This window comes from Cydia pomonella, chromosome 7 (assembly GCF_033807575.1).
Source record: "Cydia pomonella isolate Wapato2018A chromosome 7, ilCydPomo1, whole genome shotgun sequence".
Lineage (NCBI taxonomy): Eukaryota > Metazoa > Arthropoda > Insecta > Lepidoptera > Tortricidae > Cydia > Cydia pomonella.
Window position 1 is genome coordinate 14335900 of NC_084709.1, and position 21182 is coordinate 14357081.

The 21182-nt window shown below is 35.8% G+C and overlaps 1 protein-coding gene across 2 annotated transcripts in view; it reads right to left on the reverse strand.

The window, feature by feature from the left end:
* Nucleotides 1-21182, reverse strand: part of LOC133519893 (bifunctional heparan sulfate N-deacetylase/N-sulfotransferase) — a 176807-nt gene that overhangs the window by 28492 nt on the left and 127133 nt on the right. For both annotated transcript variants that reach the window (XM_061854081.1, XM_061854082.1), the window contains exons 7-10: nucleotides 17022-17199; nucleotides 10192-10437; nucleotides 7544-7706; nucleotides 2097-2279 (exon numbers count right to left, since the gene is read on the reverse strand). In XM_061854081.1, the coding sequence (XP_061710065.1) occupies nucleotides 2097-2279; nucleotides 7544-7706; nucleotides 10192-10437; nucleotides 17022-17199 (770 nt within the window). The remainder of the gene's footprint in view (nucleotides 1-2096; nucleotides 2280-7543; nucleotides 7707-10191; nucleotides 10438-17021; nucleotides 17200-21182) is intronic.

Consider the following 21182-nt stretch of genomic DNA (forward strand, 5'->3'; position numbering starts at 1 on the left):
GCTGGTGATAATATAACGTTCTAATAATGTGGGTTCATACAAATAAACAATTGTACCTATTTTATTAATGTGACACAGATTTTTACTCCCTTTTGTTAATATTTTCCATTCTCCATGATATTTTAGTACGAGTATGTTATTGACACAATGAAGAACTAGGTTTATAGGTTTTCCATTTTTCAAAAAGCGAAACCTATAAACCTAGAATACATTATTCTGAAGCGATCGACTTCAAAATAAAAGTGATTTGTTAAGATTTAGTTAGTGGAAACCGTTTTCTCCTTATTTGGTTAGATTCAAAAAGCTATTCTTCCCTCTTAAGTATAATTTCTAATAATGTCTAACGACAATCCCAAATTAAAAAAGTAGTAAATAAAGACGCGATCAAAATTTTAAACTAATTATGTAACGTTTTGATCAGTAATCAGTATAAAACAAGCTTTCAAACCATGGCAAACTTTTTTTAAAATTAATAGTACACAGTACAAAGTACAGTATTACATTTTAGCAGTCAAAACCTTTGTGACAGAACTTATCACCTAACAAAGTTTTTTTTTTTTTTAATGCATAAACTTATAATAATATTGTATTATGTTATATGTGGAAAATACACTACTACTAAGTTTTTGTAAGTGTTTTGCCACGAGATTAAACACAAAACAGTTGTTTCAGACGAAGTTACCACACAGTTTACCTCAGGACGGTGAGAGGAAATGAACATGCTGGTTGGGACAATGTATTTACAGGATATTACTGAGCATAGCTGCGGTTGTGGCGACTTCCATATCATATGCACGCGATAAGACGATGCAATTCCGTTGTGTCAATACCGGGATATTGTATTTGCGATATGACTTCCATTACGGAAGCGTATAGGTTTTTTATCGAGATGTTTGCATACAAAGAAGTCGAGAACATGAACCGGTATATGTATGCGGGTTACCCATGCACTTTGGAGCATTTTAACAGTAGTGATAAGGAATCGTTGTGTAGGCGGATTTATGGATAAATGCGATTTCATGTGCTGCAAGTAACTTCTGCTGTTTAAAGGAATTGGCAGCATTTAATTAAATTAAAACGCATTTAGAGCCCGTCCAATTTGTATTTTCATATAAACATTAGACGTTTCAGGTGGCCTTGTTACACTTTGTCGCTGCTAAGTCACTACATGCGGACTTTACAAGAAAACCACAACTTTGCCGAGGGCCGTAAAGACGTTAACAACAAAGCAAAGTTGAATTGAAAGTTGAAACAGACTGAAATGTGTAGGTACATAGTATTTTTTATGATGATTTAAATATATATATATATATATATATATATATATATTACTTAGTATGGTTTCAATACTAACGTGAACTTACTCCCCACAACAGCCGTCCGGCCTCAACTGCGGGAGTACGTTTTTGCGAGGGCGAATGGCAGGGTCAAAGCCAACCTCACGTTAGTCCAACAGACTTTGTAAACGCAATGTATTTTCTGTAGTAACATGAATTTGACAATATATCTAACTCTCCCACAAGGGGTTGAGCGCGTCCAGCCTCAGTTGGAAGTACGTTTCTGCGAGGGCGAATGGCGGCGCATTAGCTAGTCTGACATTACCATTAGACAGTCCAACGTGCCTAAACTTAAATGTGCCTAATTGTATAGATTTGTAAAAGGGCCCTTAAGGTCGATTTACAGAATACATTTAGGAATTTTGAATTTTAATGTATCTTCTGTATGTAAATTCATTAGAATTAGCTAGAAGTACGTTTCAGCTAGGGCAAACGGTGGCGCCGAAGCCACTCTGACATTAATCCAACCTACTTACACTGAAAAAAAAAATAGCCGAACTGGTTTTGTAACTTTACTAAATAACTAAACTACGGTTATAAGAAAATAAACTTTGCATAAATTTACAAAACTTATTTTGTAGTGTATACCCAGCCACTGAACACTGATAGCCAAACACGGTTTTGTAACATATAACACATAGTTCGCAAGTCCCAATTTTTGTGTAAACAGTAACCAAAATGTTTGTTACAGTTATGCAAACATTTCTTTCAGTGTAAATGTGCCCAATGTGTCTTCTGTAGGTATTAAAATGAACTTACCCCCCACAACGGGCTCAGTTCGTCCGGTCTCAACTGAAAGTACGTTTCAGCGAGAGCGAGCGGCGGCGCCGAAGCCAATCTCACGTTGGTCCAACAGCGCAGGAACTTCACCACGGATTCGAACGTGTAGAGCGCGAGCCGGTCGTTCCCGTAGTTGGACATGTGCGTCATGAATATGTTGATCTGTTGACAAATATATAATTTACAATTCAAATTATGCATATGGGTGTTATTACAAGTCAGCAATAGATCATCATTTGATTGGTGGTGGGGAAAATGTTTTAATATACTAACAGCGATTTAATATTGCAATGATGATGACATTGCAATAAGGTTAAAGAATACTCAGTTAAGGTGCTTGCTAGGTTCTGCCAACAGACTTTTTGAAAAATCGTAGCGCTTTTTAAGGACATCAAAATTAAATTAGCAAACTCTAGAAACTTCATCGATTCGAAACTTGATTTTGTGAATTTCGCTCAATAGAAAAAAAACACGAACATTAGACCTCTACAACGCCCCTTAAACATTCATTCATTCATTTAATCCATTGTTTGTAATAATATTTGCACACAAAGTATGAAAATTGCTTCTGAAAGTGCGCAATTTTATTTTTGATCGATGTCACTGATTATTTCTTTTATTGTTAAATCTTAAAAATAATAAAATCCAAAAACATGATATCCGCGAACTCTGGCATGCACAGCCATCTCGCTCACACTTACGCTTAGTGTGAGTGAGAGAAGAACCTGAACCCACGGGGCCTTAACCTTGTCGGCGATCAGCGATGGTAACTTGGTAATGGTTGGCGCGGTAATTAAAAACCAACATTTCCAAGCTTGTTGCGCACCTCCAGGTGACGATGTTTTGAATTAGGTATAGGAGCCAAAAATAGTTTTGATAATAATTAAAAAAATAAACCGGTCAAGTGCTCGCGCACCGAGGGTTCCGTACAAACTTTGAATTGTGTCGTGTAATTAAGGCGAAAGACTTTTGATATGGCGAAAGAAGTATCTATACTAAGTATAATTGTATACAACACCATGTATTGATAATTGTCTAACTAATTTGCGCGATGTAATGTACGTAACGTATGTTGGTATTCCAGGATAATTCTCTATCATGTGAACCAATTTCAAAAATTGATCTTTAATTCGACAAAATGTGTCTTTGAAGTAAGCTCATAGAAAAATCAAGTGTAATAAACACTCGTAAAGATGGTTGCAAACTACATTGCAAAACTGAATTAGGAAATGTTTTTTGTTCATTAAAAAATAGTTACCAAGATAGAGGTCTCATTATATTTTTCCTGTATAGTATCGGCAATATTATGTAGACATTTTATAATTTTTCTTCGGTAAACTTCGGAGATAAGGGGAAAAGTTTTTTTTTACATTTTTCTTCATAAATCAATTTTTTTTCACTATGAAAAAAAAGAAAAAAAAAAGAATGCAATTTGGGCTCTTTTAAATGATACCCCATTTGACCTAGTCACTAGACTGAAATTTTGCCCCCTCTTCATATTGGGCATTTTCAATATTTAATTTTTAAAAGATACTTTCAATGAGTCTAGGTTAGCGTTATTCATAATAATTCCAAATTTCAAATCGATATCGAGCTTAAGTGGTTATCGAGATATTTAGCGATGTGACGACACACAGACAGACGGACGGCGTCGCACCCTAAGGGTTCCTTTTGTACCTTTATGGTGTTGGTTGGCACCATTGGCACCATGTTTATTGGCACCATGACTATAATAGTTTTTAATGGTTCAAGGTTAGTTTCACTTAAGAACAATATAAAAGGTAATCACGGGCCATACCCCGGTCGATTTAAGACCATGACTATAGCGTCTGTGAAAAGTGTAATAGTCATAAATGGTATTCTGTAAGTCTTACAGTTTTCATGAAATAATATTTTATATTGGATATCATACATCGTAATAGGATCCAGACTAGTTTCATTTGTCACTAATTGAGCACATAATACTGACAATTCAAACTGATATAAATAGGTAGGTATTATGCGCATTTAGATAGCGGTGGAATAATATAACCTTGCACATATTTGTCTGTATTGACTTTAACGTGACACACGCATCATTATAATTAAAAGAGAACGATAGCGAATAGTGAGGTATTCCCACAAAAAAAGCTTGGTGTACTAAAATCCAGTGTGTAATTATTTGTTACCTATTTATAATATTAGGCCTTTCACATCAATGCACGTCATGAGTGGTCTATTAGTAAAATAAACAGAATAGAAAATTAGAAATAAATGTTGTTTCAAACACACATTTTTAGCCTCCGCATAGGTCACAGTTTGGAAAGGACCGTTTGGAAGTGACCCAAAGAATAATTGATAAGCGCCCAAATTGCTACATACATCAATCATGAACATATGAAAGTTATTCATGAATGTGACAGTAATATGGACATAAACATATGTCACCGGTCAAAATAAAGATAACCTTTTACTGCATGCATATATAATTACATATTTGTTTAAATTTGAGCTAGAATAGCTGTCAATAGTGTAGAATTTATAACGGCCATATATGGAACAACATGCGGTAAAAGGATAACAAGTTCTTACACTTACACATGTCAATGCGATAATAATAATGTTTACGCGACCGAGCTACGAGGTCGGCACTAAAATCAGAATGGCTCGTATCCTACTGCTACTTACGAGTATATTGACATCTGGTTACGTTGTCCCATTCATGGAATAAGTTTAAAAAATGCATAATGTACCACATCCTAATTGAATTGAAAAAAGAGATCTAATTTTTTAACAGAAGTTTTATCTTAAGATTATATCTTACTTATTCGAATGACAAAAAACGATTCAGAATAATCCAATCATTCGCAAGTGATGTCTTTGATATAGAACAAAAAATACTGTAAAATATATACTTTTGAATGTGAATTATAGAAACGTATCTATATTTTGAAAAGTTATCTGGGGTGTCAGATACTTTTGGCGCGTTGTTTCATCCGCTACTATTGATGCTGACTGTACAAAGATTTAGCTCACATTTAAAATTTAGATAATGTTTAATCTGTGCTGTTTACTTTGATAGGTAGTCCTTATCATTGTATCTGGGCGTACAGCCTTTGCTCTGAAAACGTGTATTCAGATTTATCGGTTTATCTGGTATGGTTTATCGGTTAAGCCTGTATAAGGCAGGGGGGATATATTTTCCACATTATTTTAAGCTTTGAGCAAAGTGATAAAGTTCAAACTTTGCATAATTTCTGACACCCTTATGACTTATAAAGGGTTAGCTAAACTCTCTAGTACACAACTGATGAGAAAGTTGCGTTACGTGTTTTTTTTTTGTCGCTTTTTCCGTCCCGTAATTTATCTGGTCGTCTACCTACGATAAAATTATTTGGCCCTAAAATACGCTGGAGTTGCTATTGATGGCAAATCTGAGCCTATTATTTATTCGAATATAATAATTTATTATTTGAAAATTTATACGAATGATTGTTTATTCGAATAATGCCCATCTCTGGCCTATATTCACATTATATCACTTCATAATGTTGTTAAATAAAGAACATATCTACTAAAAGACAAATGAACGCATTATATTCTCAGCAATGTGCACAAAATACATAACAACATAGATACTACTAAACACAGAGTAATCCTGCTTTACTAATTGCTTTCCTAAACACTTTCAGAAACCAAACGTCTAACTTTTGGTTTAGGGTTGTCGGATGATTTTTGGTCCAAGTTTAACGTAGTTTTGACTTGACCTCTCAGATGTAAAAGAGATCAATTAAAATCTGCCACTAATGAAATGCACTTAACGACCCGCTTCTATCAGTGTGTAATCAACTTATCGAATACTCGATCGATGTGTGTAAGAATGTCCCCAAGTTTTTATTTATTGCATTATATTTTATATATTTTTCTCGATATACAAACTGTACCTACATACATATACCTCGGTTACCTCTACTTTGTGATTGATAGTTGGTTTTATTGAGCGGCGTGTTTTTAATAGGAATACTCTCGTTGGTGTAGCGTACAACTAGGTTTAGACTGAGTTTTTAGTTCCGCTTCTTATTTTGCTTGTGCGATATAAGTTTCATTTACTTACGTTATGTAGATAATGTTAAATGCCAGCTGCTCATTTACCTAATCCAATCATTACAGCATACATGATAGACGGACAGACTTAACATGTTAATAAAAACATGAGAGGGCATTCATAACTGAATCGGAATACATTTTTCAATAAGCTTTCAGGCATAAAATTCGCTATTTGATTAACATCGGAAACGCAATCTTGTTTTTATTTCCGGTATATCTCTGGTTTCCCTTTGTAATGCTGTCCCGGTTTAGTATCGAGGGAAAACCGCATACAGTCATGCATCGGAATGAAGGATATTTGTTTATTAAATTATTAGCTTTCACCAACAGAAAACGAACCTTAGGTATAGATATGGTAAAACGTTGTTTTTAATATGTAAATGCTTACATCAGATGAAAACAATTTTTACTGAGATATAACAGTAAAACTCTTGATGAAAGATCCAAAATTATAAAGCTTGACGCTTTGCAAGCACCGTAAAACGGCGTTACTTTGAACCCCATATTTTAGGCGCCGAATGTCTCGATGGTAATTATTTAGCTGCAAGACACCACTTTTAGCTTGTTGATTCTAATTGGTTACAAAATATCAGTTAAATATCCATACCAACTCGTATACAACTTTAAATTACGCAAATACTTGTCCGTAATTCAACTGACCAGAAACATCTTGACCTAAACTTTATTTTTTATTGCCAATCGAAACGGGGTGTTATGGCTCACCTATGCGGGTTTACTTTGATCCTGGCTTGTAGTTGAAGGCCACCTCATTAAATGAAAAAAGAGGCTGGGCGTCAACGCACTCAGACTTGGGGCACAATTCGAAGTTATTTTCTTATAGAAGTAATTCGTCGGTGAGTTCATCACACATAAGATTATCTTTATTATCGCCATGTCTCGAGCTGTTATAAAAAACAAGTCCAATCGAGCCTCGGTAGTTAGTACCGGAAACGATGATAATTGATATCTCACAAGGACGACATCCTCATTACGCACCTACGAGCTCTCGCAACCTTTATTAACGGTTTAATGACATGTGGATGTTTCCTTACACTTTTGTTTAGCTACACTTGGAGACCAAAGGTGGCTATAGGAACTCTGATAAAAAAAAGCAACCGCATTGTGTTTGGATTTGTTAGAGCTGTTTCAATGAGTATTAGTTAACTGTTCATAGAAAAGTACAGTCAGCGATAAGTGCTTGTATCAAAAATATTTTTTTTTTACAAAAAAATTATACAGTATGGATCGGTCGAGGCGTTGCCGGCCGCTGGGGTTAGGGTAGCGCTTCAGCAGAAACTTGTGGGTGAAGAGGCCGCACGTCTGCCGAGGTAATAACTCACCGGGTTGTTGATGACGGTCTGGAACAGCTCCCCGCCCTGTATGGAACGGTCGAGGCGCTGCCGGCCGCCGGGGTAGCGCTCCAGCAGCAGTGTGTGGGTGAAGAGGCCGCACGTCTGCCTGGGCAGCACCATCACGCCTCTGTGACGGAAGCCGCGTCGTAGCCTGCGTAATATTTATTTCATGTTTAATTAGACTAATTGAGTTTTGATACTTGTCAAACACCGTACGTTACAATGTCAGATCTGTGACAACGCTGGAGACAAGTTTATTAGGAGAAATAGGATTAAAAACTTGATTCAGGAAGGAATTAAACATTATACCAATATTTAAGCAACCAATATTTATGTGTAAACAGACATTTTGTTTTGACGAACCTGAGGTGGATGAGCTTTCTGTAATGTGACGTAGCCTGCGCTGTGGATTTGATAGTATGCTATTTTTTGGTTAAACAATATTTTATATTTAAGCAAAAAGTTGTTCTTTATTTTATAGTGTGATAAATGGTTTTCAGAAGTCACTTTCAAAGGTCACTGTCAATTCTCAATGATGTCATAACAAATCGTCTCACTAGGTACCTTTATATTACAAAGATAAGGTACGTCACACATGAATCACGTTCCATAATCATGTAAGCATGCCATTATTCCCACGGAGCAAAACGCGATTTTATATTTATAACGGAGCAACCAAACAATTCCCAAATCCCACTTGCGAAAAAAGTGTCACGCGCGAACAGCTAATGTTTTTTAAATAACTTGGCACTGCTTAGCTGGATTTGTGACCGCAACAGAAATATTATTACGTTAAATAAAAACGTCCAGTGATATTTTTAAAGGTCGACAGACAGGTAAGATTACCCTTTGTATCAAAATATATCAAACGTAAGCCCAGAAACACTAACAAGGGTTAAAGGTTTAGCAGTTTCAGCGGAAAAATAAAAAGGGATGTCAGAGCACTCAACAAGGACTCTTTTATACAACAACGGCATATTTTAGGTATAACAAATAGCGAACGTTCACAACGAGGCAATCTCGAATTAATGACGTACGTCAATCCAACTGCTGATGCTGTTTCATTATTACTTACGCAAAAACTGACAACTATTTTAGTCTCCCTATAAGCTTTTGAAGATATATATCGAAGTACTAGAAAAGTAACGAATATTACGGTAGGTACTTCAAACCAACGTGAAGAGTATTGGACAAACGCGGACCAGATAAATATTAGCAATATGTTATTGTTGACTTGTTGATTAAATCGGTTACGTACGTTGGATTTCAGTCGTCAATTTTATATAGTTTTAAACATTTGTGTTTACAGAATTCAATAAAAGTAATTTTCAAAGCGTTTTCGACCTTTTTTTTACTAGGCTACTTACTGTTAGAACATATAAACCAAACAGGTTTTAAACCCAATGTTCCTTAGCTGAAAGCTATTTTGTTTTGTCTGTGGTTTTTATTTTGTCAGTTTACAAACAAATGAATACACGTATCGTTTTGCTGTCTGCGACAAAATAATGTTTTACTCTATAAAATCCTGGTAGAATTCCACTTCAAACCCAATACTTACCACTGCGAGTGTTTTTGTCTTCATAATGAAGAATTAATAATGGATTTAAAAACTTAATTATTATAAATGATTTCAACCAATTCTATAGTCTGTGGTTTGTGTTTCTTTTGATTTGATATATCTAAAGACAGGTTTTTGTAAATGATTGCATGGTATTCAGGTACGTTAAAGCTTTGCGCGTTTACCCTCATTGAGAATATCGCGTTAGCATACTATCACAATTGACTGTGACTGATAACCTCTTACAGTAAGTTACTACAAAACGTTAGATATAAAAAATCCTGTGTCTATACATCTTTATTTATAACCATCGGCCCTAGCAATTAAGATAATTTTAATGAGAATTGTGACACTCGTATTTTTAACAACACTTCTTAATTCGCTACTACATCGGAAAGCAACCAGCCACGCCACACAACAGATAAGACCTAATTTAATAAACAAAAGCAATCGTAGACCTTAATATAATTAAGTTCTAAAATAAGACAGTAACTTATGTCTTTAACGATTTAATCAGCTTACCTACATGGTGTCAAATGAGACTTTGACGGCCCACGCTTTCGTTGTAGTAGGGGAAAACAAAGTAGCGCAAGTTAATTGGCACACCGTGGTTCAAAGCGTCTAATATCGTCAACGGTTTAATGAGCTTTAGTAGTAAATGATATGACGAAAAGTTTTGTAATTAGCCGAAAACAGAGTAACCTTATAATGGGCTGTCCCATTATAAGGTTGGGCAGTGTGAATATTAGTATACGATTGCAAAAAGTTAGATTTATTCTTAGGCTAAGTTTATGGTAAGGGATCGTGAAATAAATGGGATATCAGTTTAAGTTAGTTATCCTATCACTAGTTTATCTAGTTTCAAAGAAAATATAAATATTCTATTAAACGTTTGAAATGCTTTTAACGCGGAGAAGGTGGTCGGACCCTATACGTCATACAGGATTCCGTATACAGAATACACGCCTAAATGCGATAAACGTAACGGTCGGGACGTAAAACGATTTGGAGGTGATGCAGTGAGACAAGGCGAACTGTTTGTTGAGCATTATCAATATTTGTGTTTATAACTGCTTACCTAGCCGGCCTCAAATGCGGGTACTCCTCGGTACTGGTGACTTTCACATCCCACACCTTCCTCCAAGCTTCATACAGCGGTTCGTGCACCGGGTACACGCCCGAATGGTGTGGCGACACCGAGTAGCACGAGTTGGTTGGGATGCCGTGCGTCAAGGCGAACTGTTTATTGAGCATCATCTCGGACTCTAGCTGTGACACGTTGTTGTAAAGGTGCGGCTGCTGGTGGTTCCACATGTGGCAGAACCTAGGGACAAATACAAGTAACAATTAATATAATGCTTTAGAGGGATTAAGCGTGTCGTTTATTGGACAGATTTTGTTTGACTACTAGGGATCGGGCCAACGAGTCTAAATGACATAATATACAGGACTGGAGTAGAAATTAGTGTTACAGTTTTAGGGTTCCTTACCCAAAGCGTAAAACGGGACCCTATTACTAAGACTCCACTGTTCGACCGTCTATCACCAGACTGTAAAAGTACGGAATTCTTGATGGGCGAGTCCGTCTCGCAATTGTCCGGTTTTTTATACAGTCATCAAACGTGTCGATGTCGTTGTTAATAAATAAATAATAAATAAAAATGTTATTTATTCAGGTATCAACCCATTAAATTACAATAACGCAACAATACAATAAAATAAAATATACAATTAAAATTAAGGCTAATTATATAGGTACAGCGGGGAAACCTTGCTCATACAGTAGCAGGTTGTATACACTACTTTAACAATACTGTTTGTCGATTCGCTCACTCTCCCGACAAACGACCAGTGCCTTTTACGCATTATAGCGTAAAAGGTAAAAGTCATCTACTCTGTTCTCGGCGAACATACCAGACGCACTACACCGCCACGGTAGCCGTAACATTGCACGAAACGCGTTGTTGTACTGTACTCGAAGTCTATTGAACGATCGTTTCGTGAAATGGTACCACAGCTGGCTAGTGTAGAACGCCTGACAGTACGCCTTGAACAAAGTTATTTTGGCTTGGTCGGAACAGTGAGCAAACCGACGTGCCAGCATGTTGCTTCTCATCGCTATGGCCCGCCGCTGTCTTTCGAGATCGTCATCGTCCTTTAATCTAATAAAATGTCTACGTCATTATTTTATCGTTATAAATAAAAATACATATCGTATATAAAGAGCTGGTATAAACTTTTTTTGCTACTAAGGTACCGCACCCAATGCGAATTATTTGTAATTCTGAGATCGCATTTTTAAAAGTAAGTACCTAACTGTTCTTAGTAACCTATTACATAAGATATACACTCTATTCTCTCTGTCTAGAAAACCAAAAACATACTTTTGTCAGATTAGCACTTTGTTTAAACAGTGTCACTCGGAATAATCAAGGTATAAATATTATTAGTTTACAACAAACTTTTTAAGTAATTTGAGAAATATCCCATGATTATTTATTCAACTTCTGGATTCGGAGTTACCCTGAAATATTTTTCGGCGGCCAAATTAATAAAATACTTATTTATTGTATGTGTAAAGTTCAATTAAAATAGTTCGCTATAACACTACGAAATGTATCACCATTGATAACGATAAAATAATTAGTATGAAATTTTATAAACGACGACATTGACACATATATCGATTGAATAAAAACATGTTACACTGATCTATACTCAATAAGTCCTATTCCGTATGTCATTCGCACTCGATCGCCCGGTCTCTATTCATTATCCTACGCTGGAGCATTATTTGTGTCAGTAATGAGATAATTAATAATAATAATGGGAATTAGTATTGCAAACTACTATCGTTATTCAACTAATTTTACAAATGAAGTTGGATGTCGATAGTATCTAGACAAAATTCAGAATTGTCGGAGTGACGTTCACTAGCCTGGGTATTTGGGCAATCGTAACGTTGATAAAATTTTAGCTAATGCGACTTTAAAAGGTAAGTACCAGCGTAATTAAAAGTGAAACAGGATGCTTCCTTGTACAAGCTTAATTAAAGTTCATTTGCTAAAGCAAAGGAAGGAAGTGCAACTCCATCCCAATCGGTCTTCATTTCATCTAAAGAATTCCTAATCCTCTTAAGCCATGTACCAGTGTGTCGCCGTCGCCAATGGATATCCTTTTCTTTCCGAATTATATTAGATTGTGGCTTTAGGTTAGGTTGTCTAAGCCGGAAATATATTGTAAAAAGTCGCATCCAGTTTTATTTACCGTAGAAAAAATATAGCTAGTTTTAAGGAGTATCTACAATCGAGACAGTGATCAAACAGATACCTACATGTCTTTCTATGTTTACAGAAAAAATATATCGTTATCGTTTTAATTAAATTGATTTGACACCTGTCACAGTTAACTAGTGTGTAACACCATTTGAAATATTATTTTGATGGCCTTCCAGAAGCCCAACAGAAATAACTGCATATATAGTGAAATCTAGCGACTAACGTACCTGGCAATTGGACAGTCAGATCCGTACGAGTAGCGCTAATTCTAAAAAAATATTCAAATTTGTGTAATTGGTTGAGATATAAGATTTATTATTCTTATTTCTCTTATTATGGATATTAAGTTCACTGCACATATTTTTACGTGGTCATTAATGCTCTGTAAACATGGTATCAATATACAACTTAGATTGGCTACTGTTACATATACAACATGGATTGGATACACTACTTACTATTTTTTTTACAGTGTACAACTGGTCATATAATTGGGTGAGCTATTGCATTGTTTTTAACCTTATGTTTTACAAATTCATTATTTTATTAAAATTGCAATCTATCAATCAGTTTCGCCTTAAATATTGATCAAATCTCTTAAATATTGAGCATCTGCTGAACTATCACAATAAACAAATCTACTGTCAGCATACAAGAGATAAAAATTTGGCTCATTCAAAACAGTAAAGCTCCTCTATGTCAGGTTGGCATTTGGCATGAGAATTTCGTTTCGAATTTCGAACGAAACTGGGGACTTTCAAAATGTAAATCAAGCCCAGGCAGAATCATAGTCATATACGTCAAGTTATTATCCTTGGAATACAGAGTACGTAGTTTGCAGACTTAGACCACGTTCATACCCAACCTTGGCGACGAATTCTACAGACTTTGTGTAAAAGCAGCTTTAAGCGAAATTAATTCAAATTAGTGTGAAAACGCAAGCTCAAATGAACATGGAATCTTATGGGCACAAGCGATATCTTAGTAAATTTGTGTCAGATGGTCTGTTTTAACTGTTTAAATTTCATTAGCTTGTAAGCATAGACACGTAATTTTAGATAGCCCCACATAAATAAGTCTGTATCAGCAAAATTTGGTGAATTTGGGGGCCAATCACTGTCACTTTTTCTCGAAATTAATCGAGCAAACAACTAGATTTAAACAACACAGACATCTGAAAAAAAATTGCTTACTGCTAGAGGTGGACATTTGGCAGAAATTATCTTCCGTATACATAATGAAAAAATAATTTACAAATTTAGCACTCAATATAATTAAAATTTAAAAACAAAGTGTATCACTATTATTTGCCCACCTTTACGTTATACCACATTATACGTTGAATGAATTGGAATATTTGTAATTTGTCGAAGCGATATTGAATGTAGTTTGGTTATCGACTGGGAAAATGAGAAACTAGTCTAGTGAGGACACTAACATGTGCTTACCTACAGTGATTAAGGTAGGTACTTAGATAATACCTATTCGAATACCTGCCAAGTGCGAGTTTAATCTTTTAAAATAGTTTCATAGCACTGAAACCTACCTCTGGTTTCAATTTGCGGTATAATAATAGGTAGGTGTGCTAATCTCCCTTTATAGTATAAGCTTATTTGTATTAAAAGTAGACGCTGTAATATTCTTTATAAGCATACCGAGATTAAGGATTTTATGTTTAACAGTTATGTTTACATTTAAACAAGTAACTTATTATAAAAACAAAAAACCCGCCTGCTTAAAAATATTGAATCAGACTTTTTAGTTTTATTTGTGGATATGATATCTATATATATATATATATCTTTAATATGGTATTTTCACTAGCTTTCATTTGATACCCATATAACGCATATTGCTATGATAAGAAAAAAAACAACCCCCGCCTCCCTTTGTTATTCATTGTCGGGCGCTATTTTCAAAATGTATATAGTCTGTCACTACTACAGTTCTGACGCATTCAACGACACCTTATATCTCAAAAACTGTCCAGCCGTTTGGGCTGCAGCGCGTGCGAAAGAAATGGACATACATACATACGCTCGAAAAACGTTACCCTCCTTCTGACGCAGTCGGGTAAAAATACGTTCCTTACATGCCTAAGCTTAGCTTAGTAATTGGGCTTCGATTGTCATCCTTCGGGTAAGAAACCTTAAAAAGCTTATCTTTTGTAAAACATTCCAAAATGAAAACTTTAATTCATTTCCTCACAGTAGTGGTTAAGGGCGAAAGCACTATAGAATGTAAATTGATTCTTATCTTCGAGGGCCTCCTCGCTCAAACCAACTCGTCCATCTATAGCTAACTTTCCACCCTCTTCAACTATAAACTAACTACAACAAGATACGAACTCGAATATGAATAGATAATTTATAAAAGAAATTAAGATACAGTGGAACCTCGCTAACTCGAACCACGATAAGACGAAATCCTTGTGAACGCGAAATAAAAGGCTATTTACCTTCCCTTCCAAGCCCAAAACCTTAATAGCTCGAAATATTTAACCTTATTAAGACGCCATCCAGTACATATTTAACGTCAAAAACTGAAAATTGACCTTTATTACTCGAAAAAATAGACGTATTTTTATATCATCTCTCTATCTCGAAATTATTTATCAACTCGAAGAAAATAATAAGACTACTTTATGCGTATGTATAATTACCTCTCTGATACGATTTTTTTCATTCATTTTCGAAACCTCTTTAAGACGAATAAAAACCTATACGATGAAAGCTCGTTAACACGAACTTTTTGGGGTTTCCCTTCAGATTTGTGCTATCGAGGTCCCACTTTATTAGTATTATGAGAAATACCAAATGTTATTAAGACACGAAGGTGATAATTATCTATCACCGTAATTAACAATCACATATCACACATAATTACGCAGGCCACTAATAGTGGCAATTAATATAAATTATTGTTCATTTACGATAACAACTGGCAGTTATACTAAGACACAAAATTTAATACACAAGTAAAATATTTTCTGCAAGTAAATTTTAATGAATAAAAATAAGGAGTTAATAATAATGTAAGTACAATGATACTCAACAAATAATTGTAAAGTTTTTGCGGTCAGCCGACGCTCCGCTTAAACCACTCTGAGAAATAAATAAGGTTTTTGCGTCCTGAAAAGTTAGCAACGATAAATCAAAATGACCGTAGTGACGCAAAAGTGTCACAGGCTAGGTTTAGTTTAGTTGGTTGGTAGTTTTTGTCGTAGTTTGGAGCTCGTTTCAACTTTTGTTGCGGTATTGTTTTATTTTGTAGTCTATGTACTGAATATATGTATGTTTTTATATGCGGGCATCAAACAAAACGCACTGCAAACACGACAATACAACGTTCTAGCGTGAATTTACCATCCGTTTTATCTTCTCTATGTTATCTCCATTGTTCGCACATGTTTGATTACCCTTTATATCATTCTCGCTCCATAGTGCAAAGGGTACCTGAATCAGATGTGTTCAAGGGATCATTTTGTGTTTCTATCTCCGTCGTCAAGGATCGTGAGCCTAATTCACGTATCACTTATAAGTACGTACTTCTTACCCAATAGTTATAAAGTGCCATTAATGAATTACATGCCATATTTTATAATAAACGAAAATAATTTGTAATGACGGTATAAATGGGCTCCGCGAGACACCACGACAATACATTATACATAGACAAAGTCAAAAGTGTGTCGTAAAACACATTCGGTTTACGGCCACACTAATTAAAAGCAGAAATCAAACCCCATTGAAAAGCTGCGTCTCTCTTTAGATGCGTGTTCTCTTCTGTCTTTAGAGTCATAATCAACACCTCTGTGTTAATTAATAAGTTTTTTCGAAGTATTTTGTAATCCTGCACGTACCGTAAACATTCGTTAAAAATATTTTTTTCTGCCTTTAAAGATCTGAGCATTTCCGAAGCCTTTACTTGTAAAGAGGTATTTTATCGTTCAGAAATATTGCCTACGCCATTCCATCCAAGCGACCTCATTTGTTCTAAACCAAGGCACGACCGGAATGCACAGGCACTTCAACTATTTCTTACCGATAAAAGAATTGCCAAGCGCAAAACTTTTTACAGAAGATAAAGCATTTATGAAATAACATACTTTTTAATAACGAGAAAGAAGCGTGTTACTCGGTACTATAAAACTGTCGGGAATAGGCATAAAGGGCCATTTAGCATAATGTTACTACACTTATCTAAATTATAAATCAGACCGCGTGTGTATAAATGTGTTGTGTATTGTTTACTAAAAACAATACACATCACATTTATGGTTCGATCAACATTTTATATATAATAGATTTTCTGTTCAGTAATCATAATCCATGACACGAAGTTCTTGTGAAAATTGTTATTAACTGCATTGGGTACTGACCATCTTATGAAGATGTCCCATGAAATAAGTCTATAATTACCTCAAAAACACATGTCTGGCATCTGCATAAATATTTACGCAGCAAAAAGAAAAAAAAAAGTAACTACTTGAAGAGAAAAAAAAAACAACTAATAACTTAGTTAAACTAAATCAAGCAGAGTTTACTAGTTGAAGTAAACTCTGTTGTGAAGTGAAGCGCGTTTGTGCCGTACTACGAGTAAGACTTGAGTAGAATAAAGTAAATCCTACCAGTTGAAATGCTCTCTGTTTTTGAGAAGCGCGTCGTCGCCTCGGTTCTCGAGCGCCGTGCCGTGGTGGTAGTACTTGGCGCTGAAGCCAAGGTTGAACCTGAACCCCGGCACCAGGCGTTGTAAGGCGGCTTGCGAGGCCAGGAGGGCTGCGACGTCCTCTTCGTGGAGGCGAGTACCTGAGTAAAAAAATAGTGAATAACATGTTACAATTACTTGAGAATTCTTAAAATAGTTATATCTTTTACAAGGGGCAAAGTCGTTGTTTAAGTGCAAATTGTTGTTGAGTGTTGCGAGGGTTAAATAAATCTAGCCACCGAGTAAAATAGGATGATGATGATTGTTTCATGTCCTAATGTGATAGGTTATTCAGTGCGTGGGATATTGAAGGGGAACAAAAATTTGATTATTTTGGCGCTACGCACGCCATTAAGCTTTTTTTTTCCTTTTTTTTTCTTTTTTTAATATAACAAAAACTTGATTATTTTTGCGCTAAAAAATAATCAAATTTTCTTTCCCCTTTAGGAAACCCTGAAATAATAATAAACCACAAAAAAGATAAAAATAATGACGCTTTGTTTTTTATAATTGAATGTCATGATGCCTGTTCCACAAATTTATGTGGAATGGAAATTAAAAAAGAGGACTTTGCCGGCCTGCAAGATTTGTATGAAATTCCATTAACGACCTCTTGTCATAGCCGCACCTGAAACGTCATATTTCGCAGCCTATAAGGAACATAACATCAATATTTCATTGCATGTTTGAGAAATAGTACATTATGATACAAGTGCGATAAATAGGAAATTTTCAACGAGAAGCGATAAATTAAAACACGACCTAAGGAATAGGGAGGGATAGTTACGTAATGTTCTAATTATCGCACTAGTGCGGTTAAGTAGCACCATATGTACTGTAATAGTACATTGTGCAACGAGGGGGGTAAGTGAAATATTGGATACGAGGGTGGTAATTCGAATTGGATACGAGTGTGGAATTACACACAATGTTTTTCATCACACTTGCGAAGAAAAAACTAAATTTTAAGCAAAATAATTCTTAAATACGGTGACATATCAAACATTCGTTCGCCATTTCATAATTTCTTGACAGGTGATGCATCGAAGGCTCAACCTATTCGGCATTCAGCCACGATTGAAAATTGTGTAGAAATATTTTAATCGGCTGTTAAATTAATCAAATTAAATCATTTTAAACATAAACATAAATATTAAATAATAAACGTCAGTATTTTAAAAGTAAAACTCATTTATGCTACTTGGTTTGTATGAATAAGTGACATCGTTAAAGAAAAAAAGCTATAACCCCCTAGGGAGTTATAGCTTTTTTTTTCAGAATCCATAACTCCCGCGGGGACAATATAGCCCTTTGTCCTTCAGCACACCTGCATGAAATAAGATCTTTTTCGAGCAAGTGTGATGAAAATGTTATTATTTAGTATCACATAAGGTGTGCACATGCCGTAAAAGTTGAAGATGAGAGTTTGCCATTGAAGCATTAAGTCAAAGAAGATTTCTCAATGTTAACCGCCAAAACTGTCAAGGACATCACGCTATAAAATAATAATGCTGAGTTTATAACATTCTCGCTTTCTAATAGAGTAGTAGTTACTAAGAACAGGCGTACATCGTTTCTCGGTTTTCATGATTCTGTATCCAAACGCTAAACGTGACGGTTACCTAAACTGCAAATTTTCCATTACGTATTATTACCTATTATTTCAAATAAGCTGAGATTTATATTTATGTATATATCGTGGCGTATAAATACAATAACAACGTACTATTTACTGGTATGCAAATAATAATTATAACCGCTTAGTCACTATAAGTCAATAGGATTAGGTACACATTGATTCGTAACGAAGTCGACTGCAGTCTACAGGCATCAAGTTACCTTTCGTATAGACGGGGATATGAAATTCTCCTTAGAACGAGAATATCTAATGAATCAGTTCGCTCGATATGACGGTGAAGTAGCGAACTTTGACGTCGAGAATAATAATCTCACATACGTTTACCGTCCGATGAAGCGCAGAAAAGAATATTCTAGGTAATATTCGGGTATGTAGGCACGGTTGAGACTTAAGTTATTTTACAGTACATAATTATGATTGTGCTACTTTACCGCACTAGTGCGAAAATTAGCATATTATGTTACTGTGTCGAACATTTAAAGAGCTATATGTACTGTAAAACGTTGTACGATACATGTGCGAATAGGTTCGGTCGTGTTTTAATTTATCGCCACTCGTTTTAAATTTCCAATTTTTCGCACTTGTATCGTAATGTACTATTTGAATTGAAATTACTTAACCCATCACGGAACAAACGTGTTCCGGACATATTAGAAGCGTACGCGAAGCCAAAGCCAACACATAGAGGCACCTTTTGACACTTTAATGAGATGTAAGGGGTACACCGAACAGATACTACTTTTGCATGTGTCATAGGACGCACGGAGAGGCAGCACCTGCCAGGTTGTAAGGATTATTGAGAGTTAATGGAATCTAAAATGAACTAGGCTATTGTGGGTGCAAGCAATGGACTAAATACTCGGCTATGGGATAAAAAAACCGGACGCCTGTCTAATAAAACGGTATGCAATTTAATTTCCAGCAGACGGTGATCCGCCCCTACATCATGCCCCACAAAAAGCGACATTTAGAATGACTCAAGGGCAACACCAGTGTGAGTGCTGAGGGTAGAGGTGTCACTCAACTTTAAACAAATATCAAAATTACCACTTACGTTTCCACATCTACCCTCGAGAACGCCGCCCTTGCGACTGAAATTACTATTGTTATCGTTATTTATTAAGGCCTGTGCACACCGGGTGCGTGTGTGTAGACGTACACGTGCGCGTTCTAACTAGGGAATGCAAACCGGTTTTAACCGAAACCGAAAAAACCGGTTAAAACCGGTTTTTTGACGGAAACCCAAAACCGGGTTTTTAGAATTTGAAAAAACCGGTTTCGGTTTTATTCGGTTTTTTTTATTTACCTAAGTTACATGTTTTATTCATTATAAGGGTATAAATCGGTCCTAAACCGGTTGAATCGACATCAAATCAAATAATGTGGTGTTGTGTTAGTTTGATCATTTGTAACGCTAAATGAATTTTTACGGTACAAAATACAAAAATACGAAAGATTTAAATATTATAAAGTACTGGCAGTGGCAGGACATCCGTGCTGGTGTACGAATTGTATAGTAGAACTTTTTAATAAAAATGGGTATAAAAGGTCTTACTTATAATTTCATCATGCGATGCGCTGTAGAAAAATTCCACGTAATCAATTATATCAATGGCAGCTTTAGTCTTTTGTTGTTTCGGTGATAACGACTTACCGACCAAAGAATAAAGTTTAATTGAGATTAATAGTACAAATACTAATTAAAGTTGATTATGGAGTAAAAACAAAGCTTGTTTCATTTATTTCCTACTTTATAAATCCATAATAACTTAGCAAAACGCCTCAAGTCTACTGCAGTGTTCATTGATCTCACATCTGCCTACGACACAGTATGGAGGCATGGATTGATTCACAAGATGCTAACAGTGATCCCGAGTAGAGAAGTGGTGGACCTTATCTCCAACATGCTGTCTGAGAGGGCCTTCGAGGTTTTTCTGGGTAGTAAAAGAAGCCGAAAGCGCAAGCTCAATAATGGCCTTCCACAAGGCTCGGTCTTGGCACCAATACTTTTCAACCTGTATATATCTGATCTCTCGCACTCGGATTCCACCAAATTTATATACGCCGACGATATTGCACTCGTGACTCAAAGCGTAGATTTTGACTCTGGAGTTCAAACTTTGACATCGGATCTAACAGCCCTTACCGCATATTTCAGTGCGTGGAGACTTATCCCAAGCATTAGCAAGACTGAGGTAGCCTGCTTTCACCTAAACAATCAGCTAGCCAACTATCAACCAGGTGTCTACATGAATGGCGATGCTCTAAGGTACAATCCCTGCCCGAAATATCTTGGAGTAACTCTGGATAGGTCACTGACCTATAAGACTCACCTAACAAAACTCTCGCAGAAGATCGCTACTAGGAACAATCTCCTACAGAAACTTTGCGGTACTAGCTGGGGAGCTTCAGCTGATTGCCTACGCACCACAGCCATCGCGCTCG